The sequence below is a fragment of the Myotis myotis genome, unplaced genomic scaffold, assembly GCF_014108235.1.
Source record: "Myotis myotis isolate mMyoMyo1 unplaced genomic scaffold, mMyoMyo1.p scaffold_m19_p_3, whole genome shotgun sequence".
NCBI lineage: Eukaryota > Metazoa > Chordata > Mammalia > Chiroptera > Vespertilionidae > Myotis > Myotis myotis.
This window is the reverse complement of record NW_023416335.1, coordinates 60,128,664-60,156,147: the sequence shown is the minus strand read 5'-3', so window position 1 is coordinate 60,156,147 and position 27,484 is coordinate 60,128,664. Positions and strand designations below refer to the sequence as shown.

General features: G+C 37.7%; 1 protein-coding gene across 2 annotated transcripts; it reads left to right on the top strand.

The window, feature by feature from the left end:
* Positions 1–8,942: 8,942 nt before the first annotated feature.
* Positions 8,943–26,861, top strand: KLF5 (Kruppel like factor 5). Of its 2 annotated transcripts, XM_036297517.1 has the most exons (4): positions 8,944–9,545; positions 11,916–12,786; positions 13,799–13,858; positions 25,060–26,861. In XM_036297517.1, the coding sequence occupies exons 1-4, from the start codon at positions 9,288–9,290 to the stop codon at positions 25,236–25,238; spliced, it is 1,368 nt and encodes a 455-aa protein (XP_036153410.1). In that variant the 5' UTR covers positions 8,944–9,287; the 3' UTR covers positions 25,239–26,861. The 2 variants fall into 2 exon arrangements, with proteins under 2 accessions (XP_036153411.1, XP_036153410.1); XM_036297518.1 differs by lacking the exon at positions 13,799–13,858 and having other exon boundaries at positions 8,943–9,545.
* The last annotated feature ends 623 nt before the right edge of the window (positions 26,862–27,484 follow it).

Genomic DNA, 27,484 nt, shown 5'->3' with positions numbered 1-27,484 from the left:
TCCTGGGCCAGCTCGAATAAGCAATTTTCTCTATACACTTTTTACCCAGATTCACCAATCATCAGCATTTTGCCATGTCTTTTTTTCTCTGTCTCTCCACACACGCTCACACGAGCACACACTTGTTTGGCCTTGATTAATTCTAGAATTAGTTGCAAACATCGTGACCCTTTATCTATAAATATTGTTTAGGATATACATCTTAGGAACAAGGATATTCTCTTATGTAACCACAGCTACATTATTAAATTCAGAAATGTAGCATTGTCCATACTCAAATTTTGCTAATTACCCCAATAATGTTCATTACAAACAATGTTACCATAAACGTTGTTGCGCATCTGTCTATCTTTGTGCACATTTAAGTGATTTTGAGAAATAAATTCCTAAAAGTGGAATTTCAAAGTGTCTGAAAATTTTATTTACAGTCCATACTCAGATTTTGCTAATTTACAGTCCATACTTAAATTTTGCTGATTAATGTTCATTATAGTAATCTTTCTCCCCACCCCCACCATCACCCCCCATCCCTCATGTAGATCAAGCCAGGATTATTTGTTTCTTGAAAAAGAAACAATTGCTTAGCCTTTCTTTGTCTTTCATGGCATTTACATTTTTGAAGAGTGCAAGCTAGTTTTTTGTAGAAACTTCCTCAATTTGAATTGGTCGGATCTTTCTTCAAGATTGGATTTAGGTTATGCATTTTTGGTAGAACTACATGATAATGTGGATTCTTTCTCAGTTCATCGCATCAGAAAGGAGGATACAATGTCAGTTTGTCCCATTTATGATGATGTTAATTTTGATCATTTGCATAGTGTCTGCCAAGTTCATTCATTGGTAAGTTACCATTTTCCGATTATAATTAATCCCTCAACTGTAGGGTAATACTTTGAGACTGTAAATATTCTGTTTCGCATTCAAATTTTATCCAATCATTTTAGCTTCCATTGATTCTTACCTGAAACAAGTAATAACATGATGATTATAAAATGGGGATTTTTCTAACTCTTATTTCTTCTACATTTTTAGATGGCATTCTATCAAACTTTTATTCTTAATTTTACCTTTATGTCTATAATGAATAAAATTGAGTTCACCAAACATCAGTTGCCTACTGTGTGCCAGGATGGGCTTAAAGCCGATGGTAAGAAGGGCTTTCCTGGGGATCCAAAGCTAATGTGAAGGGGAAGAAACCGAGAGGGTAATTCTTACTGGGAGATATGAAGTGGCCTTGGGAGAGAGGTAGGATTTTAGTTGGGCTTGTGACATACGGTATGTGTGGTCAAAGAAAGACCATTTTGGAGGGAACAGCAGGGGCATTTGGGAAATAACAAATAATCCCAATGGATAGAGCCAAAATTCCTGAGGGAAGTGGCAGGAGGCACAGTGAGATTTCAGGTTGGAAAGATTGGTTGGAGTCAGACAAAGTCCCAGGTGAGAGTGTGGATTCCAGGCTACTTACTGAGGGAAGCAATGAAACGTATTTGAGGATTGGGCTACCTATCAGACAATGCTTAGGGCAGGAACTGTATCTTATTCATTTTTGTATTTCTTTTTTCAAATATATTTTTATTGATTTCAGAGAGGAAGGGATAGGGAAGGAGAGAGTGATAGAAACATCAATGATGAGAAAGAATCATTGATTGGCTGCCTCCTGCACACCTGACACTGGGGGTCGAGTCCGCAACCTGGGAATCAAACCATGACCTTCTTTCTGGCTCATAGATCGATGCTCAACCACTGAGCCACACTGCCTGGGCCATTTTTGTATTTCTAAGGCAACAGTGCTCAGCACATAAATGTTTGGAGCCACCAATGTACTGGATGATTTAGAATAGTAACGTGAGTGTGTGTGTGTGCTGGTCATGATGGGGTGAGGATCGGGGGTAGAGAAAACATTTTAAGTATCAAGTTCCTAGACCAACCCAACTCCCAACTTTATTTTCAATCCCCAGTAAGCAAGTTTGGGAATTTTGAACAATTTTGGGTGCCAGAAGAACAAGGCTCATAGAAGGAAGATAATGTGGACGTCTCATTAGAAACTATTTCATTGTATATCTTCTCTGTGAATATTTATAATTAAAAAAACAAACAATGCAAATAGCTCTTTAGAGATGCATATAAACTTTATCTAGCTTTAAGAGTCTATGCATTGCCCTAGCTGGTTTGGCTCAGTGGATAGAGCGTCGGCCTGTGGATTGAAGGGTCCCAGGTTCGATTCCAGTCAAGGGCATATGCCTGGGTTGTGGGCTCGATCCCCAGTAGGGGTGAGCAGGAGGCAACCGATCAATGATTCTCTCTCATCATTGATGTTTCTATCTCTCTCTCCCTCTCCCTTCCTCTTTGAAATCAATTAAAAAATATATTTTTTTAAAAGTCTATGCATTTTGTCAAAACACTGTAGATAACCTATCACTTAGTAGAGAAAAACAAAGCAACAAAGTAAAGTGAAGTGCCCAAAATAACTAAGAAAAAAAATCATTGTAGAAGAAGTCTCACTGATTACTTGGGAAGTGAATTAAGGCATATTTATGTTTAGATTGAAAACATTCGCCAGATTGTCTTTTCCAGCTTCATTCAAATTTTGTATTCTCTCTTCTACTTGTTTACTATGCAGTAAATCCTGAAAATCTAGTGGCTAGATTAAGAAAGTTTACAAGTCCTGGCAGGATAGCTCAGTTGTTTAGAGCATCATCCCAATGTGCTAAGATTGTAGGTTTGATCCCCAGTCATGGCACATACAAGAATCAACTAATGGATGCATAAATAAATGAAACAACAAATCTATGTTTTTTTCTCTCTCTCTAAAAATCAATAAATAGCTCAGCCAGCATGGCTCGGTGGCATCAACCTATGAACCAGGAGGTCATGGGTTCAATTCCAGGTCAGGGCACATGCCCAGGTTTCAGGCTCAATCCCTAATAGGGGGCGTGCAGGATATAGCCAATCAATGATTCTCTCTCATCATGGTGTTTCCCTCTCTCTCTCTCCCTTTTCCTTTTTTGAAAATATTTAAGAAATAGAATAACATAAAAATCAATAAATACAAATTTTAAAAATTAATAAAAGAAAATTTACAAATTTACCCACAACAGGTGTTGACAAATTGTGGTTATACTTGCTGGTTTCAAATAGAAAATCATTTGATCATCACCTACAATTCCAATGAACCTTTAACTGTATACAGGTACCATCTATTTGTTTTTATTAAAAAACATTTACAATCGGCCCTCCGTATCTGCAGGTCTCTCATCTGCATTCAACCAACCACGGATCAAAAATATTGAGGGGAACAGGGAGGAAACCGTCAGAAAGTTCCAAAAAGCAAAACTTGAATTTGCCACACTCCCAAGTACTATGCAGAATCCATGCCCCATGTGAATGAAGTGATGTGTGGTACCCTGTTGTAGCCTGTATACAAATGTAGGTTATATGCAAAAGTACCATATGTCATTTTACATAAGGGACTTAAAGTATCCTTGGATCAGGTACCCACAGGAACCAATCCCCCTCTGATACTGAGGAGCAACTCTATTGTGATTGCAAATGGCAATTGTGGAAAATTGAGAAAATATTGAAAAGTATAAAGCAATATAAAAACTACCCATCACATGTCTATCCAGTGATAGCCACCAAAATATACACATTTTGTATTTTCTTTATCTTTATTTCTATGTGTTTATAAAACCTAAATTTTTTTTTACTTAACATACCATGAGGCCCGGCTGGCATGCTAAGTGGTTGAGCATCTACCTATGAACCAGGAGGTCATGGTTCAATTCCCAGTCAGGGCATATGCCTGGGTTTTGGGCTCGATCCCCAGTAGGGGTTGTGCAGGAAGCAGTTTATCAATGATTCTCTCTCATCATTGATGTTTCTCTTTATCCTCCTCCCTTCCTCTCTGAAATCAATAAAAATATATTTTTAGAAAACATACCATGAATTTTCCCATGTGACTAGATATTCTTTAATAATATCATTTTTGGTGGTGAAACAGCATCCATTGCATAGATGTATTATTTAACTACTTTTCTATTATTGAACACTTGGGTTATTTCCAATTTATATATATATCAAATATATATATTTCCTAGAGGGAAAACTATCTATTGCTATAAAGGTTGTTTACATTTTCAGTCTTCTTCATACTTATTGTCAAATTGTCCTCCTCAAATGCTATACAACTGTACACAACCCTCACCAGTGGATAGAAATTAAGGCATGGAGAAGTCAGCATTGGTATTAGCACTATTTGTTACACATTTCATTTGCAAATCAACCTCCAAAAGGGTATTCCCTTTTTCATTTGAGCATTCACTGCGCTTGCTCCACAGCCAGTGGTCGGCAAACTCATTAGTCAACAGAGCCAAATATCAACAGTACGACGATTGAAATTTCTTTTGAGAGCCAAATTTTTTAAACTTAAACTATATAGGTAGGTACATTGTTATTAACTTAATTAGGGTACTCCTAAGGCTTAGGAAGAGCCACACTCAAGGGGCCAAAGAGCCGCATGTGGCTCGCAAGCCGCAGTTTGCCGACCACTGGCTAGTGCTTTTGCCATCAAACGAACAGCAATTGCCTCTTCATATGATGACATAGCTCATTGTGATGCTGTTGATGTGCACACCTTAATGTTCTAAAAGATTGTTTGGTATAATAAGTTCAGGATTTTTCTCTTAACCTTTCCCTTGATGTTTAGAGTCAGAATTCAAATACTGTACAGTTTAAGCAACAGTATGTCTGACCTATAAACTTGGCTCAAGGCATTTATATTTATATCATTTTTGTCTGCTTATTATACCAGCAAGGTGGAAAAAAGCAATCCAACTTCCACTGAAAGGTAAAATTCTACTTTTGGAGGGTATATTACTAGAGTTTTAAAAATATGTTAGGGCCTTAGCCGGTTTGGCTCAATGGATGAACATCAGTCTGCAGACTGAAGGGTCCTGGTTTGATTCAGGTCAAGGGCACATGCCCACGTTGTGGGCTCGATCCCCAGCAGGGGGTGTGCAGGAGGCAGATGATTAATGATTCTCTCTCATCATTGAAGTTTCTATCTCTCTTTTCCTCACCCTTCCTCTCTGAAATCAATAAAAATATATCTAAAAAAATGAAAGTTAGGTGAATTCCAGTACATGTAGGAATAAGTGCAGATTGGGAGTTTTATGAGATAGTTCATGAGCACATTTAAATCCAAACTTAAATATAAAATTTACTCTAAGAACTGGGGTGGAAGATAGTAAAAAAATAGGTACTTTCCCCTTCAGATATTAACTTAATGTATACCAAAAAGAAGTATACAATCCTAGTTATTTACATATTTTTCATCACAAAAGGAATGAACAGAGCATCTTTCCTCACATCTCAAGCTTTTGATTCAAAATGGTTTAAATTTTTATTCATCTCATTGAAGCCTCTATTGTGTTCTTTTCTCGATGACTTTTTTTTGGATGTGTGACTTAAAGTAGTTGCCATTAATAACAAAATAAATAGATTAAAATGTGAAATATTTTAGTGAACAATAATTTCATGTTTTTATTGATACAGATTCTAACACTAGATGGACAAGTAATAAATACCATAAAAGTCACTTTATTTTTCCTTTTTTTATTAAATGTATTGGAGTGACATTGGTTAAAAAGTCACTTTAAATTGAAAAATCTACGCCCCTATGAATTATTTTTCCCCCCCTTTCTTGTGTTTTTCCTGTGGCCCAAAATCACTCAGTAATTTGATTGTGATATTACATAACTGGGATATTCCATTAATATTTTCAAATCAAAGTGAATAAAATGTTATCTAAAACGCTCTAGATTCCTTATTTCAAACTCTCCCTGGCATTTTGGCCAAACAACTGAATACAGATATTTCTTTTGCCCTTGTCCTCCTGTGAACATTGCCCTAGTGATAGCTCCATATTTTTCTCGTCTCATCATTCAGAAGCTATTTACCCCTTTTTTTTCCCACAGCCTCCTTCAAACTCCCCCCACCCCCATCGCTGAATGCCTGTTCAGCCCCCACACATTCAGGCGTACTTATTCCCGTAAAGATAGTGACACTTATGGTTTATTCTAAGACTAAATCTGTGTTGCCCAGTGACTAAGGACTTAAGTATGCACGCTGCTTCTATGCTTACCCTCCTACCTAACTTAACTACTCAACTTTTTTTTATTTCTTTTCCTCAGCATTCTCTGTTTTGGCACAGTTCAGTTAACACACTACTGCCAGGCCACTAATTGATTTCTGAAACCTGACATTTGTTTTTTGTTTTCTCCTATCTTCCTTAATGGCACAGCACTACTAAGCAGGAAGGAATGCAAAGAACTAGAAAGTTCAAAGTAATTGAGGATCTGTCCATTCACACTGTCTGGCATCAGGCCAGTGTAGGACCTGGAACATTTGAAAAATATTTATCAAGTTTTAACCCTTTTTGCTAAGTCGATGAAGAAGGTTTGCAGCTGTAGCATTTGTGTTAACAGCAACAGCAAGTAAGCTTCGTTGAACATGTTCTTTATATGTTCAGAATCACATGGCAAATGTCACAAAAAAAGGATTACTTTCCAATTTCCGTACTATTGTACAGTGTAAACTAGTTATTTTCTGTGAGATTGCAGAGCTGGGCAATTCAGAGAAACCATTACTTAAAAGTGGCAGCCCTATTTCATGAATCCTTATGTCAAAAATGAAATTTAAATAAATGCTACTGTATTCGAGCAAAAAAAAATTGTAGTTAGCTTTTCTGTTGTAAATGTGCTGCAAGCTCAACCATAGCTAGGTTCAAATATCTATATTCTTTAATGAAAGTGGAAATGTGGGGGGAAAAAATGAACAGGACTATAAAAATATCTTATTAAAGATTTATCAAATAGCTGGGGGTTTTTTGTTGTTGTTTTTGTTTGCATTGGGGAAGATTTTGTAAATAAAATCATGTTTTAAAATGGTGTAAGATGTAGAAACATGTCTAGTTTAATACCTCGATTTTATTGCAGTGAAAACTTAGGTTGAAATAACAGGCCACTGACATTGGTAAAAAGAAAGACAAAAGGAAAGGTCTAGATAGGCTTAAATGAAAATTAAAAATATAAATGGATACCAAAGTGTATTAATTCTAAGTTAGATTTAGATTAAAGTTAAAAAGAATACAGAAGTTCTATTCAGAGTTATCTATATCACACTCAGGCTTGATCATGTCATCAGCATTAGATAACTAAAAATCTTTCAAAGATCATTTTTTACAGTTATATTAAATCCCATACCAATTCTATAAACTTTTAAAATTATGTAATTACATAATTGGAATCAATATTAGAGAAAATCAGGATAGCTTTTATTAGGTGAAGGTGAGTAATACGGGATTGTTTTCTTAGAAAAGTGTTTGCAAAAACACATAAAGTAATACTTTGGTAACATGAAAATAGTCGTCCAGCATTCTCTGAAAGCAGTGATCACAGCTATATTAAAAGAGACTGAAAAGGGAAAAAGTTCACAGCATATTGTTTTTTAATAATAAATAAATACCTCTAATACTTAATGTGTATATTAACTTTTAAAATCTACACACTTCAGTGAGAGCCATACCTTTGATAGATTTACTCTTTGAAGTTAACATTTTTCTACAAATTGTTTTTTTTTAAGCTGTTTTACTGTGAAGTGATGAGTAGTATATGTAAAATTGTATATATAAAATTGTCTACTGGTACAATGTGCTGTCAACATATATGCATATGTAGTAATATTCCAGGCATTTTTATTGCAGTTTATTGTTCGGGCTTCCAAATAAGCCAGATAAAATCATGTACAAGAACATTAAGGATTAAGGGAAGTGGTTTTCTTAGTTGATTGATGGCAAAAATTCACCTTCCCATTATAACAATAAACGGACAGTAACATATTTGGCTACTACTTTCCTACAAATTTGGATTCCCAGTTTTCAGAGCTGCTGTCTAATGTTGTGGCTTCTTTGGTTGTCTTTTTTCGTAGGAAAAGGTGCCACGGTGTTGGGTAAATGTGCTACGTTTCTTCTTTGTAAACATTAAACTCCATTTTTTGAACATACAGGTCTAGCAAAAGTAAGTCAAAGATGTAATGTCTATTTAAACACATTTGATCTAGTCGTTAGTGCTTAAATTAGATTCCATGCTAAGCTGGAATCAACAGCGTATTAAAAACTTAAAAATTTATATGGTCCATCCTCCCCTTCATACACAGATACGAGATAGAAATGTGTGTGAAAACTTCTTCTTACCACTTCAATACCGTAAGAAAAAAACAAGCTTTTTATGCATGGGCTTAAAAAAAAAAAAAAAATACCTGCCATTAAACCTTTTATCCAGGACACGTCTAATTTGCTTTGCTAAATGGATATACTCACTGATAAAGAAACACAGAGACAAGATCTGCTTTTTAATTTGTTTATCACACCATCCCTAGTTTTCCGCTAAAGAAAAGTACATTTTGTATATTTAAAAATATACACTCATTAAACAAGTCTTTCAAAACCTTAGCGCCCCCTCCCAGCTGCCTCCTGGGTTTCAACTTTTTTGAGTTTCAGGTCCTTGCACAACACCTAAGACGTGCAAAACTGTCTTTCTTCCTATTCCTGGCAGAGAACAGTCCTGAGAGATCGCCCTCCACGTCTCCACCCTAATTCCCTCTCTTCCGAGGCTCCGCCGGCTTCTCCCCTTCCCTCCGCCCCGGCTCCGCCAGCCCCGCTCTGGGAACTTGTGTACAAACTGCGCGGCCGCCCTGAGCGCGAAGCTCGTGGCTCCAGAGGGGTGCGGTCAGAGCGTCGGAGGCGGGGTTCTGGGGGAACTTCTTCCTTCTCATAGGCTAGCCGTTCCGGCCCGGCCGGCCTCGGGGCCTCCGGATTCGCCCTCGCGCTGCCAGTCTGGCTGGCGGGCCACGCCCACCAGGAGTTGGGTAAAATAGACGCGGGCGTCAAGTGTCAGTAGTCGCGGGGCAGGTACGCGCGTTCGTCGTTCGCTCGCGGAGGCCGGCGGTGGCGGGAGCGGGCTCCAGCGAGAGAGAGAGCGCGGCGGGGCGGGGCGGGAGAAAGTGGCCGCCCGGAGGACGCCGGCGTTTACGCGTGGCGGAGCGGAAGAGTTGTGCTTTTCGTGCGCGCCTTCGAACACCGTGCCGATCGTAGACGGAGGGGTCCGCCCGGAGCCCCCCCTCCTCCGCCCGCGGCCCCGCGCGGAGCTCGCCGGCCCGAGCCAGCGTGCGCGAAGTGGGCAGCGCTCTCGACCCGCGCCCAGCGACCGGAGCCGCCCCCCCGAGTGCCCATGGCTACGCGGGTGCTATCCTTGAGCGCCCGCCTGGGACCCGTGCCCCAGCCACCGGCCCCGCAGGACGAGCCCGTGTTCGCGCAGCTCAAACCCGTGCTGGGCGCCGCGAACCCGGCCCGCGACGCGGCGCTCTTTGGCGAGGAGCTGAAGCACCCGCACCACCACCCGCAGGCGCAGCCCGCGCACCCGCAGCCCCCGCAGCCCGCGCCGCCGCCCGCGCCGGGCCCGCGGCTGCCCCCCGAGGAGCTGGTCCAGGTAGGAAGAGCGGCTCCCCTCCCGCCCTCCCTCCCTCCCGGGGTTCGGGCGTGTCCCGCCGCTGCGACGCGCGGGCGACAGGGGCCGCTCCAGGCTGGGGCGTGCGTCGGGGCTCCCCGGGAGCCGGAGCGGGGTGGGCAGCCCCGCCCTGCCCTCCTGGCCAGGGCACCCCATTTCGCAGGGAGAAAGTCGATCTGAAGGGTAGGGGGTGGGGGTGGGATCCCCTAGATGAATCTGCCCTGGCCGGTCCCCGTCAGGGAAAGGTCAAAGGGAAGTGGGTGCTCACGGGCACCTTTGGTTTTTTCTTACATTTGGAGGATCAGACCTCGTACCTCTCGCCCAAATTGAATTGCGCCCTGCGCCTTCATCCCCCACTCCTTCCCGTGCAATGGCCTTGGAAGTGCCCCCCTGTCGCACGTCGTCTGGTGTTGAGTGGAAACGCAAATCGGGGTGCTGGGAGGGGCCCTCTTCGGGGTCCTATTTTCATATCTGTTGGCTCATCCCGCTCTAGACGCGATCGGGGAGCTGCTTTGGGGAGGCCGGAAAAGCAAAGGTTGTATTGGAGTGTTTATTTATTTATTTTAATTTAATTTAATTTTATTTTTACCTAAAAAGAAAGCTGGGGTGTTTTCTTCGTGTGCGCGTAAATTTCCTCCCGGAGCCGTGCTGAAAGCTGGCAGTTGACTCTTACACTTGCCCGGCAGCCGAATTAGAGCAACCGCCTGTTTCTGTCGCCCACGCAGGGGAGTCATATAGCCCAGAAAAAACTTCCCGGGACTTTTAGCCTGTCCCAAGGAAAAAAAAATTGGAAACATACCCACACTCAAACAGCTGGAAGAGCTAAAATCAGAAACCACTAACCGCCACGGGAGCGAAGTGCACGAAAGGGTTTACTTGGGTTTATTTCGAGGCGCTTCATGTAATAGCCCCTTGGTACATGGTATATTTGCTGCTCGGCTCCTACTGGGGGGAGGGGGGGGGGTGCTGCGAGCGTCGCCGTGCTGTGAATGGGCAGTGGCATTTGTCAGAGATGTGACTCACATGACCAGAGCGTTAATTTTATTTTTAAATCGTGTTTATCCGGGAAACCGAGTCTGCATCCTCACCGAAATGATACGAGGGCCGATATGAAATGCTTTTGAGCTTAAGTAGTAGCAAAAAAATAGGACTGTATTATTCACCGATTAAGATGTCACGGCTAATCACTTTGTGAGCCATCTAGTTAGGATGTACTTTTTAAATTTCCTTTTCGGTATTAAAAGAGGAGATGGGTTTATATGTTATACTAGGAGAGAAGATAGCCGTAAAAAGGCGTAAGGCTTGTTACAAGTTGGATTATCTACTTTTAAAAAAAGCACCATTTGAAAACGATTTGGTTCATTCAGGTTATCAATTTGTTTTGCATAGGAGACACCAAGAGTATAAGGCTTGGCTGAGCTTTTTACAGAGCAAGGGGGAATGTAGCATCGTCCCACCGAGAAGGACATGATAAATGCTTTGCTGATGACTGTGCTGGCCATACAGCAGCCTCTCCCCACCCACGGGCGCCTTAGCACCACTCTACCAAGGGAGTGATTTTCCCCTAGGTAATTAAAGATCTGTTTCAGATAGGGATATGAAGAGGAACATTTCATTATCATATTAACCAATTACAGAATCTGCTGATTAAAATCAACATTTAGAACAAATGTTGAATGTGAACTTGTTCTTTCAGTGGATACTATGTTTTGATCAAAACATTGTATTTAGGCTTCTATTGAATTGTAAACCAAAAGAAAGGCACCGAAATAGCTAAGGAATACGTTTTATATTAGATATTTAAGCAATATCCAAGCCAAAAACAAAAGAAAAAACAAATCCCACACAACCTCACAACTTTGCAATATTATATTTAAGGTTTGCTTAGTTAAAAAACACACACACTTTAAAGCGCTGTATGATATGAACATAGTAGTTTGGCAATATTATAATACTGTACTATAGTTGCAAACTTAACTGTGTGATGGGCAGGGAATTCTGCTTGTATGTGAGTGATAAGGTCTACCATATTCTTGCATCAGAAAGGAGTATGCTCTCTGTTTGCTTCCTTTTTTTCTTGATTTGCCTCATTCACTTTTTGTCCACAGTTGATTGTGGGAGCGATTTTACCAAATACATGTTTTACAGAGTTTCGTAAGGTTTGATGAACCAGTTATTACACAATTGACAAATAAACCTGATATGTTTATAAGCAACATTAGAAGGAGTTTGCCTAAGTACTTTTCACAAGGATTCTTGGGGAATTTTTAGTGAGCACCGTTTGTTTATCCTTCCTGAGATGATGAATTAGGTGGATTATGTATGTTTGTATCTCTTTTTTTTTTTCTCCAGACGAGATGTGAAATGGAGAAGTATCTGACACCTCAGCTTCCTCCAGTTTCTATAATTCCAGAGCATAAAAAGTATAGACGAGACAGTGCCTCAGTCGTAGACCAGTTCTTCACTGACAGTGAAGGGTTACCTTACAGTATCAACATGAACGTCTTCCTCCCTGACATCACTCACCTGAGAACTGGCCTCTACAAATCCCAGAGACCGTGCGTAACACACATCAAGACAGAACCTGTTACCATTTTCAGCCACCAGAGTGAAACGACGGCCCCTCCTCCGGCCCCAACCCAGGCCCTCCCAGAGTTCACCAGTATATTCAGCTCACACCAGGCCGCAGCTCCAGAGGTGAACAATATTTTCATCAAACAAGAACTTCCTACACCAGATCTTCATCTCTCTGTCCCCCCGCAGGGCCACCTGTACCAGCTGCTGAATACACCGGATCTAGATATGCCCAGTTCTACAAACCAGACAGCAGTCATGGACACTCTTAATGTTTCTATGTCAGCCGCCATGGCAGGCCTTAACACACACACCTCTGCCGTTCCGCAGACTACGATGAAACAATTCCAGGGCATGCCCCCTTGCACATACACAATGCCAAGTCAGTTTCTTCCACAGCAGGCCACTTACTTTCCCCCGTCACCACCAAGCTCAGAGCCTGGAAGTCCAGATAGACAAGCAGAGATGCTCCAGAATTTAACCCCACCTCCATCCTATGCTGCGACAATTGCTTCTAAACTGGCAATTCACAACCCAAATTTACCTGCCACCCTACCAGTTAATTCGCAAAACATCCAACCTGTCAGATACAACAGAAGGAGTAACCCCGATTTGGAGAAACGACGCATCCACTACTGCGATTACCCTGGTATGTGGTCTTACCTGGTTGAAGCATCATCGATTTAATGTTTGTGTCTTTGTGCTTTTTTCCAAACTTGGGTTTTAAAATTACATAGGACAGTAGTGCTTGACAATAAAAATCACCTACTTTGTTCTTTTCATATCCCAGTCTCGGTGCCTTTCCCTGGTTGTTCCGTTTAGTCGTCTATTGCTTATTTGAGGTTTTTTTTTTTTTTTTTTTTTTTTTAAGGCTAGACTAAATTCTGGAAAAAAGTTATTTAGACTTTTTTCTTTAATATTAAATAAAAATTAGAATTTTTAGTTATGCCAGAGTTATTTTATTTAACATAATCTTCAATCATAAATTGGAGCTTTTAATTCTAAATTAAGTACCCTGAAAAAAGATTACTTAAGTAAGGTAGGAGAAAATAATGCTGTGGTAATGAAGTGGGGATTGAGTAAGGCTGCTATAAGATAAGACTGTCTATCCAATAGATTTAAGGGTAGTTCATGTATGCTCATCCTTGAATGACATACATGACACAAAATATGAATTGATGACAGTAATGAATATATTTGCAAGTTGCTGGCATAATCTAGTTTATAAATAAAGCAGGGTATAATTTATTGGCTATGGTACATGATATGGCATGCCATACTAAATGAAAAAACAAGAAACGTTAGGGGTACAGAAAATGGCAGTCATCTTGGATAATGATTAACATTGTCAGCTCTGAAGCCATTAAAATTTTTAAATCACTGAAGTATATGTTACTACTTACTATAAAGCACCTACTGGAATATAAACACATTTCCCATTTGTAGCTTGGCTCATTATCCTCTTTCTGCTAAAGTGATACATACATAAAGCAAATCACTTTAATAAGGTAATAGGGGAGTGCTTTTTAAAGCTGAAGCTTCAGCTATCTAGCATGAGAGATTTCTTCTTTAAAGCCAGATTTTAAACACTGAATCATCAAATGTAAAGATTTCAAAGGATCTCTAAAATGACAAGCTGTTCCTCTCCTGCTTTATTTTAGGCTGCACAAAAGTTTATACGAAGTCTTCTCATTTAAAAGCTCACCTGAGGACTCATACTGGTATGTAATTTTCTTGTTAATTCTCTGAGTTGTGTAAATAGTGTAAGTGGTATTCATCCTTTTAAAAGCCAACACTTGTTTGATCTCTTCTTTCTTCTGTCAACTTTTATTTTTTAATGGCCTACCTTTTCAGCCCTGGCTTGGCTCAAAATTCAGCTCAGTGAAAAAGTCTGGTTCCAGGAAGGCTGATGTTCCCTCGCTAAGGCCTTGCCCTGTCACCTCACATAGAATTAATTACCCAAAAATGTAAACAGTGATGTTTACTAATGGATTTTAAAGCTTGTAATGGCACTGCTATTTCTTATAAAGGGAAAAAATGGAACTAATTTTTTTCTTTAACAAATCAAGTTGGCTTCTACAAAGCTATATTAAACATTAAAAACTTGCCCATTTAGCATGTAAAGCATAACTGCTTAATACATTATCTTTAGTTTTACCATTAGCCTAAAATATCAGTGTTGAGCATGTTTTATGTGCTTGATGAAAGGAAGGGCGGAAATTACAGAGTATTAAAATCAAACAGAGATGGGATCGTGGTTTAGAAGTTTGTCTACACCCTACCCCAGCCCACATGTGATGCATTTGAAAGACTTGATTCTAGCTTATATTTCATCCTTTTTCAAAATGTGCTTTTAAATTTTATAAACATTTTATTTTGTCAGATGTATACAATCAAATGCTTTTTAATTGTAAAACTTTGTATCAGAACCCATTTTAGGTTGAAATCAGGTGGCATGCTTTCAAACCATCCAAATACCCAAAATATTTTCAAACATAAAGGTGGTTAGTATTTGTGATTTTGGTTAAAAGGATAGCACTAAAGGAAAGAACTTATATAAAGTGATTATGTTTTATTTTCTCTCATTAAACAAAGCCTAACATAAAGTTCAAAGGATAAGTTTGCTAATAAAAGCAATGACCTAGCAAAATGTTTTATTCCATCATTGCTATGGAAACCAAAGTATTCAACAGTTTCTTTGAATGGGTTGTTGGATTAGTGTAAGGACTTGAATCTCCCCAGGCTAGATGTTACTATGGAAATTGAGTTTTGATAAATGAAGTAGTTATCTCTAACTGCTGCATTGAAAAGTAAAAGCCTTTGAATGAAGGTCAGTTCTGAGACTTAGCACTGAGAGGAATATGACTGCAGACATTTTGTATGCCTGTTAGGTATTGCTTGCTACTTACTAAAACCTACATAGTGTTGGCAACAACGTGGTAGATTCCAGGGCTTTCTGAGAAACTGCTTTTAAAGAAAAGACATTTCTTTTATGAATCAATGAAATGGATTGTTTGGGTTTTTCATTTTCAGATATAGACAAATAGATGTATAAAGGAAAAGATCCTATGTAATCAGCCCAAAGTAGAAATTACATTTATAGTTGGACAAACTCCCATTAAATGTAGAATAAACTCAATTTAAAGTTTTCAAAATACAAATGACAAGGCCAAGAACACATTCCATATAGAAATACTGAAATATCCTTTTGTGTACATTCTATGTTAAGGAAGGAAACATTGAAAATGGGTTTTACCTGAATTTTTATTAAGGAAGTAGAAGTAACTGAAATATTCGTTGTGTTGTGGGGTTGTTGTTTTTTTTTTTTAAGTCCTTGAAAGGAGAGATAGGAGGGGAACATGTTTTTCATGAGGTTAAAGTCTCCTAATAAAAGAGGGTGCAATTGCATATAGCGATGTAATCAAGTGCTATTGGCAGGGATGTAGTCAGAGCATATCTAAATGGCCTTGCAACCCCTGCAAGTCAGGGTTTAGTGCTCTGAATGCTTATACCTGCAATTCTGGAACTTGACCTGCTGGCAAAGAAATTTAATAGTGGGTTGTCTTAACAAAGCTTGTACTAATAAAAACAAACCGAAAAGAGGACTGAAGCCTAATTTGGGTCCCATGCATCAACTTTTTTTTTTCACGTGATCGTAAACAGTGTAGCCATGGACATCTAATGAGTGAAACCATTTAATCCAGTTTAATAAAGTTTTGTTTGATAGTCTTTCAGATGCCTTGGGGAGGGTTTGTAACAGACTTGTTCATCTGGCTAAACCCGTTCTTGGGTAATCATAGAGCATTGAGGTTGTTTTCTCCTCATTTCTAGTTTCTAGACAATGCCTTTTAAAATTACCTCTCCCATTGCATCCTCCCTACCCTGCCTGTTGTTTTTTAATGAATGTATCTGAAGCCAGCAAAGGCTTGGGTTTTGTGCTCCCCCCCCCCCCCCCTTTTTAAGGCTCAGGCATTTCTAAAGTACTTCTCTCATTGAATAGCTTTTCTTGTTTTCTCTCTGTCCTCCCTTGCCCAATCTATATGGAAATGTTGATCTTCTATTTGACAATATAAAAGTTATTTTTTAAGTGATTGCCATTTTGCAGGCAGAATATGAAGCACCCTAGCATTTCTTTGGAATGAAATTGTAAATGCTTTAAAATGTCAAGTTACCTTATGCTTTAAAAATGACTTAAGCAATTAAAACAACCTACATCTGAGTTCTATTGCTTTTTCCGAATTTTCAGATTGCAAATGCTTCTTAACTTGACTTGCAAATTGAACATAAGGAAATAGTCTTTTCAAAACAAGACTTTTCAAAAACAATGTTGGATGAAAGAGTAGATATTTTCTTGAACCAGAAGTCTCATAGCATTCAAGTTTTTTCTAAGTTCATACCCTTTGGGGTTTTTTTATTCAGAAAGAATAGACAAATAATACAAAATTCTATCTTCGTATGGTTAGACAAAATATCTGACTCTGTTTTAGGAAATAATGATATTTCACTTTTCAAAGCATGTTACGTCTTTATGTACATGATGGCGTACACACAGACTTATAGAGGTACCCCGTATATAGGGGTGTGTGGGTGGTTGTGTGTGTTGTTTGGAACGCCACGTCATGCCTCTGGTTAGACATAATCGTGGCTGCTTCTAGGTAAGTGTCAAGAAGTGGTAAATTTCCAAATCAAAATATTTGTACTTATAACAACACTTAAATGTGAATATTACTGAAATTTGTGTATGCCTCATGATGTATTCAAGGTGCTATCCTCATTGCCACGGTTTAAAAGTTGCTCCCAAGCACCTTGCTTTTTCTAAAAACTCACATACCCTTTTGACCTTGCAAATCACTGTGCCCATTAAACCAATTCATGAATCAGATTAAAAATCTACTGCAACCGGTGATATAGTTGTTTTTGTTCATATACCTATCTTTAATTTCATAATGAACATTTAAAATAACTCAGTATAAGTACAAAGAAAAATTTGGAAGAAATTGAAAAGTTGTTCTTACCACTCATACTGTTGTTTTTTTTTGTATGCTTATGAGTACCATAAGTTAAAATACTTTTTTTTACATTGAATGTAGAAATTTCTCTGAAACTTGTGCTCACACGTTAGGAAAAAAGTACTTTGCAAAGATAAAATTCTGAAAAAGTAAATAGTGAACTCAATACAGATGTTTGAAATCTAGTGGTTTTAGTCATATGTGTGAATATGTACTTAACCCTAGGGGCTATGCTAAAGCAGTTGGGAAATTGGGGTTTAGTAACATTTTTGGATCACTTATCAGTCTCGGCTATCTGGAACAGGGCAGAAAATGAGCACTTGTACAGAAAGTCTTTGAGCAGCATGCACACTTGGCTCAAGTGACTCTATGCACGAGCTGTTAAGGTGCACTGATCCCAAAATGGCTTGCTAAGGGTTGACAAGAAAAGGACAATTGGAAACAACCCCACAAAAGAAAATGGAAACCTACAAATACCATAGGAACACAAAATGGACTCACTGGTAGTGCTGCATTGCACAGTGAGCTGTGTTTGGGATTTCATAGGAAGTCTTAGAAAGATTTTTAGCCTAAGCCTGGTTGTGGGAAGGGGTAAATTCCCATGTTCTGCCTTCCTTGATGGTTATGTAGGACACTATTTCCTAATGACATTTATATTAAAATGTTGCTATGTGTGTTTTAAAATGCATAATCTCTGCTTGAGATTTGTTGCTAAGCATTGATTTGGGTACTAAAAAATCCTTAGGTATAAATTTCTGTATAATTATTTGCTCTACATTATTACCTATTAAACATGCTAGGTATAACTTTTTATTTTAAAATATTGACAGTGTTGACAATATTTTTATTTCTGTCATTTTCCCACTAAAAGAAATATTAAAAATGTTCTGAAAATGAGTTTTTTTGTGTGGAAATGTGGAAAAGAGGTGTGAACGGCTTTTAAAAATGTAAAGGATTTCACTTTCTTAGAAAATTATTTAGAACTAAAATCAGCATAAGGATATATATATATTATATCTGGACTTAATGGAGATGAATGATACAGTTTGGATCTAGGGATCAATATTGGTTAAATGTGTAATTTGTGTTACTTTTAGAGGTTAAAAGGTTTCCAGATTGCAATTTAATGCCCAATGAGTTTTTGAGTCTATATTTCAAAACTATGCAGGAAAAAACATCATATTTAGCCTATAGTGTTAGATGTTACTACATAAATATTCTTAAATTGTTGTCATTTGTAGCTTTATTTTATATATTGACAGTTTCAAGCTTATGTAAAAAAAAAAAGTAGTGGTTAAGAGACTTGCTGGTCTCAGACCTCTGGAAAGGTATTTATGAGTTTGAAAGCTTAGAAACAATTTCTTTTTAATGAGTCTCACTAGGAAGATTAAACTTTGCTTCTAGGACTTGTTCTTTCATCTGAAAAACATTTACATAGGAAATTTTTGTTCTGCAATGATAAAGCTTGTCAAAGGTTAAGAAGTTTAATTTGATTGCATTTTTTACCGATCTTTCGGAGAATTTCTTATCTTATAAACTAGTGGGAGAAGATCACTTCTAAGTAGATTAAATAGAATTGCTGAAGTTGAGATAGAAACAATCAGCTGTAAAGGTAGTTTAATCACGCAAGGTGATTTTACTTTGCCAGATATTCTTAGTTCTATAGAATGTAGTAGCTGTTTGCTTGACGACCTACATCTTTTCTGGTGAAAGCTTAGAAACCAAGTAATGTCCTACTTTAGTAAAAGTATCTCTGTAGCAGCATTCTTATTCTGTCAGCCTGTGTTATTTATATTCAAGGATCTCCAACAATTCTGATTAAGGGTAGCTTATTGTTTTAGAAGTACCCTGTCACTAACTTCCATTAAAAAACATTTGGCAGAAGGATAAATTTCTTTTTTAATAACTTTATGAATGCAAACCTTAGAGTTGGGAGGAATTCTCCTGTTCAATCCAAATTAAGAGAAAGGAATAAACCAGAGAGAGACAAGTACCATATGCGTTCACTCATATGTGGACTCTAATGAACAAACGGAACTAACAAGCAAAATAAAAAGATTCATGGATAGAGAGCAGGCAGACAGCTCTGCTGGGTGGGGCCGGGGGGCAGGGGAGAGATTGAACAAAAAAGAAAAAGAAAAAAGATGCTCATGGACATGGACAACAGTGTGGTGATTGGGGAGAGAGAGAGGTAGATGGAGGTGGAGGAGGGGAGGGGATGGGGAGATAAATGGTGATAGAAAAAATAAAAGAAAACAAGAATATTTAGTACTCATTCAGTGCTGGGAAAATGAAAACATGGAATTTTTCTATTTTGTCAAAAAAGTAAAGGTAAAATATTTCGATACTTCAAAAAAAATTTTAGTTTGGACCCTTATTATGAGAAAGTGAATCTGAATGTTGTCTTTAGACTCAACAATTGGTATTTCATTCCACTGTTAACAACAGGATGTTTTCCATTGTTTTTGTTGAGAACCCTCAGAATAGCAGTAGCTTAGGAGCCTAGAGATTCATTCTGCTGGGATGTAGACGGACCTTTGACCGCTTAGCCCCGGATCCAGCCCCCTTTAGGTTTGGCAGATTACTGTTCTTTGTTCCCAGGAGGAGTCCCTTCACTCCCTCTGACCAGCAGTAGGGCCTCCAGAACGTCCTAGTTTCCATCAAATGTATCTAATACTGTAAAAGAAAACTTGTTTATGTAGAGTTTATCTATTCCTGTGCAACTATAGTATGAATAATAACTGATTGTGAACATGGCCTCCAAAGAGGCAAAAGGCAGGATTCTCACATAAACACACATTTAGTCAGATTATCCTCAGTGGTCTGAGGCAGTATAGAAAATGCCTTATTGCAGGTGGGTCCATAAAGAAAGGATAGTCCAATAGACTCACACTAGATGCTATCCTGTCTCTTACACTTTCCCTTCTTTTCATTAATGAAAATAACAGAGTTGGTCAGAATTCGGCCAAATATGTGGTTGTTCTAAAGAAGTATTAGGAGAAGTGTGGCATTTACAGCCAGGATAGAAGCCAGTGTTTGTCCTTGAGGAACTTTCAAAGCCAGTTGAGGCAAAATATAGCTATTTGAAGCCTTCATACAGCAGTATAGATGCAAATGAAATCAGTCATTCAGAGGGAATTTAACTGATGCTGGGAGCCAGAAATCTGTCCTAGACTGTTCAGAGGTTCTCTGAAGAGGTAAAGGAGAATCAGATTTTAAAGAAAGAAGTTAAATACAAATTGACCAACAGGGAGAAAGAAGGGATTTTCTTATTTAATATACCTTTTAAAGTATACCTTTTAAAGTTTAAAGTTGGGGACATTATTGATAGGGATACTCTATTAAATATTAGATGCATTTTATAAATACTAATAATACTAATCTTTAAAATGAACTGCCTACCCTTCTGTTCCAAGTATAGATGTATTACATTGAGCATTAATAAAGAGATTTTTTAAATTACTGGCACTGACATATAAAATTAGGAATTAATGAGCCTAAATCATCCTACTTTATCCTATTTTAGATATTTAATATCTAATATTTATGAATTTCTTTAATTTGGGGATTAATGTTTCTTATTTCTTTACCTATTATTTAAATATATAAAGACTTGTAGAATCTAAAATTCCTTAAGTCTCTAATTATTGAAAAAAATCTAATTATTAAATCGCATGAAAATATTTTCCTTCTGAAATATGAGCTTGTTTTGAGTTTAAAGACTCAAATTTTAAGAATTAAGTACTAATTATTAAAATGATTTATTCCACTTTAAACAGTTTGCTTTGTTTTAAGTCTCCAAATAGGATATGGATTTTAAGTTCTTGGAAGCCAGAGACCAAGTCTTATTTGTTGTATTTTGCAAGTCATTTAGTACAGGTTACACTCCTATTTACTAAACATTGGCTTTAATTCTGATGGTTTTAGCCTTTATCAGATGTCATTGATTTGGATAATCTTTTAGCTTTCAGAAAGAAAACCAGATACGTAGCTTTGCTGTAATAAACTTAAAAAACAACAACATGCTATTGATTTCAGAGAGGAAGGGAGATGGAGAGAGAGATAGAAACATCAATGATGAGAGATAATCATGGATCAACTGCCTTCTGTATGCCTCACACTGGGGGTGGAGCCCACAACCCAGGCACATGCTCTGACTGGGAATCGAACCATGACCACCTGGTTCATAGGTCAATGGTCAACCACTGAGCTATGCCGGCTGGGCTGCTATAATAAACCTTTAAAAAGTCACAAAATAACTAAAAATATTTTCACCTATGATATTTTTCTTTTGTTAGAAGAATTTATGTAGAACATTCTAGGCAAAGGCCTTGGTATGAGTCTATTGAATATGTTCAGCAGAGCAGAGAAACCTTCCATTCTATTATGCTAGTTTCAGAAGTCATTTTTTACCTGTTCATCGGGGGGGGGGGGGGGGGAGTAAGAATTTTTTTAGCTCATCATTAAAGATTTTTCGAATACTTCACAAACATATTGCGTGGCTAACCCACTGAAGTTCACTTAGCCTGGGATAAAGGGGAACCATTGTTAGATAATATTGGGATTGTCAATGCCAGCACAGGTCAGATTTCAGGACTCGGTGCTTCAGATAGTCTGGGTTAAGGCCTACTCCGAGTCCCTTCAACTGTTCCTCAACCGACCTTCAGCAGTGGCTTTGAAATCTTTAAGTAAACTTGAACACTGTGTAGGTGTTCTCTAAATCATTCATATAGAGCGTATTAATGTTTGCTAATGGAGGGTTTAAGAAGGACATTAGGGGTAAGTGGCAGGCGAGGATTCTTAATGTGGAGCTCTCATCATTTTGCTTCTAACTCAAACTATTGTGAGGACTAAGTGACACTATGAGAAGTGCCTAACTCTGGAATATGTGCTCAACGGATGTTTGTGCCTGTGCCTGGAATTGTTTTTGCTTAACATTTTTCATAGAATATATTGATTGACTTTATCAGTATGGATAGTGTATATGTTTAACTTGGACTTTAAAAAAAAAAAAAAAAGATTAGGGATTCCTAGCAAAAATAGTCCTGATAATTTTAAAATAGAATGAGGAAATGCATACTTTATTTGAGAGATAAAGTGGAAGCTTGTTTTCCAGGCTGTACAAACTTGTCACTTTTTTCTCTTTGCCTTTGGAAAGTTTCACATTAACAACATGAGAACTTAAAAATAAAGTTGATGTTGAAAGAGCTTAACTAAATATTTTAAATTGGTGGTATTGGAAAAGGATTCTGTAAAAATCCAATTAAGCTTTTGAAAGTTCTATCCTGTTGAAATAACTTAAAGGAAGTCAGTTTGGTTTCCCAGAAGTACTGTGCATAGTGTTTCTGGCTGAGGAAGAAAGGCACAAATTGGCTATTTGGCCAGAAATTGGGTACCAGCTTCCTCTACAGTGTTTTACTTGAGCAGTGTTGACACTTGAACAAATCCCATAGAAACTGCCCCAAGTGGGGAACAGTTGTCCTTGCTTTTATAGCCAAGACTTGGTCCCATAACTAATGTCCCAGACACTGGTAGTATTCTTGGCTGAACAACCTATAGATGTGCATAAATTGGGAGCAAAATCCCAAGTGTTTTAGGAAGTTTAATAGCTACCGTTTTCTAACCAATCAGTAAAGTAAACTTTAAAAATACTGGTACAGTTTATTGCTTTATAGCCAATAAAAATAGCGAACAAAAAGAGTCTAGTGTCCCTTGTTTCTTAAACTCTGAAAAATCAGAATGATTTTTAAAATTGGGGCACTTCAGGAATTTTTTTCCTTGCCTCAGACAGCAGCAATAACTTTTGCCATTAAATGCCAGTAAGGTATTTTAACCAACACGTTTGTTTTTGTGACTTTATTTTTCATGAGAAACAAAAACACGTGTGCAAAAATAATTTTTTTTTTGTATTTGATTTACATCTGCAAGAGTGATAGCTCCCTTTACTGCTAGTACTAAAACATATCTATGAATTAAACAGATTAAGTGTGATTATAAGTGAAAGAAAAGTAGTTTATTTCTTATGTTACTTAACAGGTTTGAGTGTATTAGCTTAAAATCTTAGAATTTACTATGAGAAGAAAAAACAATCCAGGAATTGTGATGCCTATTTTACAAATAGAGTGATAGGAACCAAAAAGAATTTAAAAAATAAAAATAGGTGTGTCTTGGTTCAGAGCCAGAGGAGAGGAGACAGGAAAGGTGGCTTGGGGGTGCATACCATAAGTAGTTGAAAGAAATCTCATGGGAAATAATTGGCCATCCTGGCTCTGTGAAATTTGTACCTTTTCTTCTTATCCTTATGGAATTTTGTTTGAGAATCAGACTGGTTATCAGAATAGCAAAACCGTATTAAGCACAAGCTGTAGTAGAAATCTCAGTTGATGTGGGCAATGTCTTTTAAAATTTGGGCACAGTTGAGTAATCTTACAACTTCCTGAATATGATACTGCTAAATCAGGCAGAAAGGTGGTTGAGTTTCATGGTGATAGTGTTCAAGGCAACCCTGAGGTTCTTCTCTTTTAGAAGAAAACATTTTAAAAGGAATTTCAGAGCTTGGCTAGTCAGAGTTTTTAAATGCATCCATATACAACTCAGCTATAAACCAACAGTACTTTAATATGTAAATTTATCTCAAGCTCTCATCTTAAACTAACATTCATAGGAAATTATAATAATAAAGCAATACTATATAGGAGCTACTAGTTAATGTTCAGTGGGAGATTCTTAGGTTTTAGGATTTATTTAGGGGACTACATAATCTCAAATAGGATTAACTAATTCTAAAACAGGGAGTTAAGACTGCATTATAAATACTAAGTAGTTTTGAAAGATTAGCAAACTTTAGATAACGATAAGAATAATTCAAATTGCCATGGGACAGCAGCTCAGTTATCAACTAAAGTGAGGAGAGCTGTGAAAGAATAGGTAGATTGAATGATTAGTAGGAACTTTTAAAAGTATATATTACACATGTAAGCTCCATGAAGCCAGGCATTTTTGTTTTGCTGGCTGTGGTATTCCAAGCATTCAGGGCAGTGCCAACCATATAGTAGAAACTTGGCAAATCATGTATAAGAATGGGCAGTGCTTTACAAAGAAAAAAGAATGCATGAGTCAGCAAGTATTAGAATTATTATGGTTGTTTCATGACTACCTAAGTGAAATAAATGATCAGTACAGGACTTTCTGATCCGGTTGAGGAATTTATTAAATATCAAATGCTGCATAAAACTTTAACACCATTGAACTTGAAACTTTATCTTTATTCTGCTTGAATGTGCATGTGCCACTGTGAATTTCTAAGAGCAAGTGCCCCAAATACTCCATTTTGGAGGCTGTGTGTTCAAGGGAACTGTCGTATGTGCTGACAGTTTTAGTCTGGCTAATCAAGAAACATCGAGGACCAGTTTGTGAAGTAAAGGGTGTAAAGGGTTGCAGTTGTGAGACCTTAAATTCATTGTATTGGTGATCTGAGAAGTACCCTCCCTCCTAAGTACCATCTTTAATTTTTTCCTCTCTTGGCCAACTTACAGCCATTAGTCCTATACTCAATGTGGGTTTGTAGACATTGTGTTCCCATAGTAACGATAAAGCCACCCAAGCTGTCTAGCCATTTTTATGGATTTACTTATACAGGAGCACGGATTCAACTTGCACATTTAAAATTGCAAGTTTTTCATTCTTTAGTAGTGTACAGAATACTTTTTCTTTATATAATCACGTGAAGTAGCTTTCTATGAGACACTGACACTGTTGACTAGATGACTTTGAGGGAAGTAATTCCATAACAAAATTCATGAACTTCTTTTTGGACCATGATTTTTTTAAGAACATTTCTTTTCAGGCAGTATCTATGGTGTTTGACTTCACAAGCAGGGCACCTCATCTCTTCTCTTTGTTCATTGTCACAGGTGAGAAGCCATACAAATGCACCTGGGAAGGCTGTGACTGGAGGTTCGCACGCTCTGATGAGCTGACGCGCCACTACCGGAAGCATACCGGGGCCAAGCCATTCCAGTGCGGGGTGTGCAACCGCAGCTTCTCCCGCTCCGACCACCTGGCCTTGCACATGAAGAGGCACCAAAACTGAGCTGCTGCGAGGGCCTGCGTGCCTATGCAATCACGCTGATGGTCTGCAGTTCACTTGGCAAAATTTTAACTACAAACTTAACTATATATATATAAAAAGAAAAAGCAAAAAACTGGAAATGTATATTTTGTATATTTGAGAAAACAGGGAGTACATTGTATTAATGCCAAAGTGTTTGGTCCTTTTAGGAATCTGGAATGCTTGCTGTAATGTATATGGCTTTACTCAAGCAGATTTCATCTCATGACAGGCAGCGCATCTCAGCGTGGGTAGGGGGGTGGGGGTGCAATGTGTGTTTGCAGCGTTTTTACCTAAGCACCATCTTTTAATGTGACCGTGTTTAGTAAACAAGTCAGTTGGCAGGCTGAAGGAAGAAGGCTGGATTGTATGTCAAGATTTTACTTGACATCAAGTTGTTTTCAATAATAGAATAATTCCTTAGAGGTGTACACAGTGTACCTGGCAATTCACAAATAGCCATTGAACAAATAAGTGTTTGTTTTGTTTTGTTTTTTTATGAGTTGCCTATATTTGCTATTCAAAATTTTGTAAATATGCAAATCAGCTTTATAGGTTTATTACAAGTTTCCTAAGATTCTTTGGGGGAGAAATCATAAGTAATTTGAAAATAACCATGAATACATTTACAGTTAAATTTTGTTGTAAGATACCTCTTAAACCCTATTAAATTCATTTCTTTAGAGGAAAAGATAATCATCATTCAAATGAACTTAAAAAGCAGATTTAATGCACTGATTAAAATGGGATTTATTTTAAATATGAAAGAGTTTTATATGAATTGTGAACTCAAGAGCTTAAAGATAGTTACAATATATGAAAGTTAAACCTCTTAAAATAAGCTAAACAGTATCATTTTACAGGCGGAGGACTTAACGTAGTTTTCACATGGCAATGTTGAATTTATGATGCAGTTTTCATGTATGAAAACGTTGAATTTCTCATGCAGTTATTTGTTCATGCAGTACTGTTGGTTAAATGCCAGTTTAAGTGGATTTTGCATGTAATATACAGTGACACAGTAATTTTACCTAAATTACAGTGCAGTTTAGTGTATCTATTGTTCATATTGACTCAGTGTCTACCTTTAATTACAAATGACATGTTGAAAACTTAAGGAAGCAAGTACTGCATATATGCAATATAAAATAGTAATGTGATGCTGATGCTATTAACCAAAGGGCAGAATAAATAAGCAAAATGCCAAAAGGGGTCTTAATTGAAATGAAATTTTAATTTTGTTTTTAAAATATTGTTTATTTATTTTGTGCTAATATAGTAAGTTTTTTTAGAAAATTTTCATAACTTGATAAATTATAGTTTTGTTTGTTAGAAAAGTTGCTCTTAAAACGTGTAAATAGATGACAAGTGGTGTAAATATTTTGTAAGCGGCTTCGAAATGTTTATACGTGGAACTTATCTACATGAAAAGCTAAAATCGGTTGCTGTTTTGCTTCTTTTTCCCCTCTTATTTTTGTATTGTGGTCATTTCCTATGCAAATAATGGAGCAAACAGCTGTATAGTTGTAGAATTTTTTTGAAAGAATGAGATGTTTATATATTAATGACAATTTTTTTTGGAAAATAAAAAGTGCCTAAAAGATTCATGTTGTGCCTTCTTCACCTACAATAGCAAACCTGGCAAATTTCGAAAAACAAAAATACCAAATTACATTTCCAAAACTTTAAAGCAGCTGTCGCCAACCAATGGTCCCGCGGACCACTGGTGGTCTGTGAGGTCCGAAAGGTTGGCGGCTGCTGGTTTAAAGGGTCTATCAGGGCAGTTAATAAAAAAAAGTTTCTGCATTGAACAAATACCTACCTTTGTTTAAGACAAAAGAGAGGAATTTGTTTTTAAACTATGATTAGAGGTATAAAGGGAGGCATAATTCATGAATGCTGATTTTTTTCTGGTTAGTACCTTTGATTTGATGTGATGAAAACAAAACTTTGGTCTTCCTCCTAAAAACTTGTAATCCCAGTTGAATGATGAGAATCACACAAGACAAATCCCAATTAAGGGACATGCTACAAAATACCTACCCAGTCTCTGGCCAGTGTGGTTTAGTTGGTTTCAGCTCAGTTAGCATGAGCCGAAATGTCTGGTTCTATTCCCAATTAGAGCAAATGCCTGGATTGCAGGCTCGATCTCCAGGGTGCTTCCCTCCTCCACTGACGTCTCCTCTCTAATAAAAACAAAACGTACGCAGTACTCAACTGCATATCAT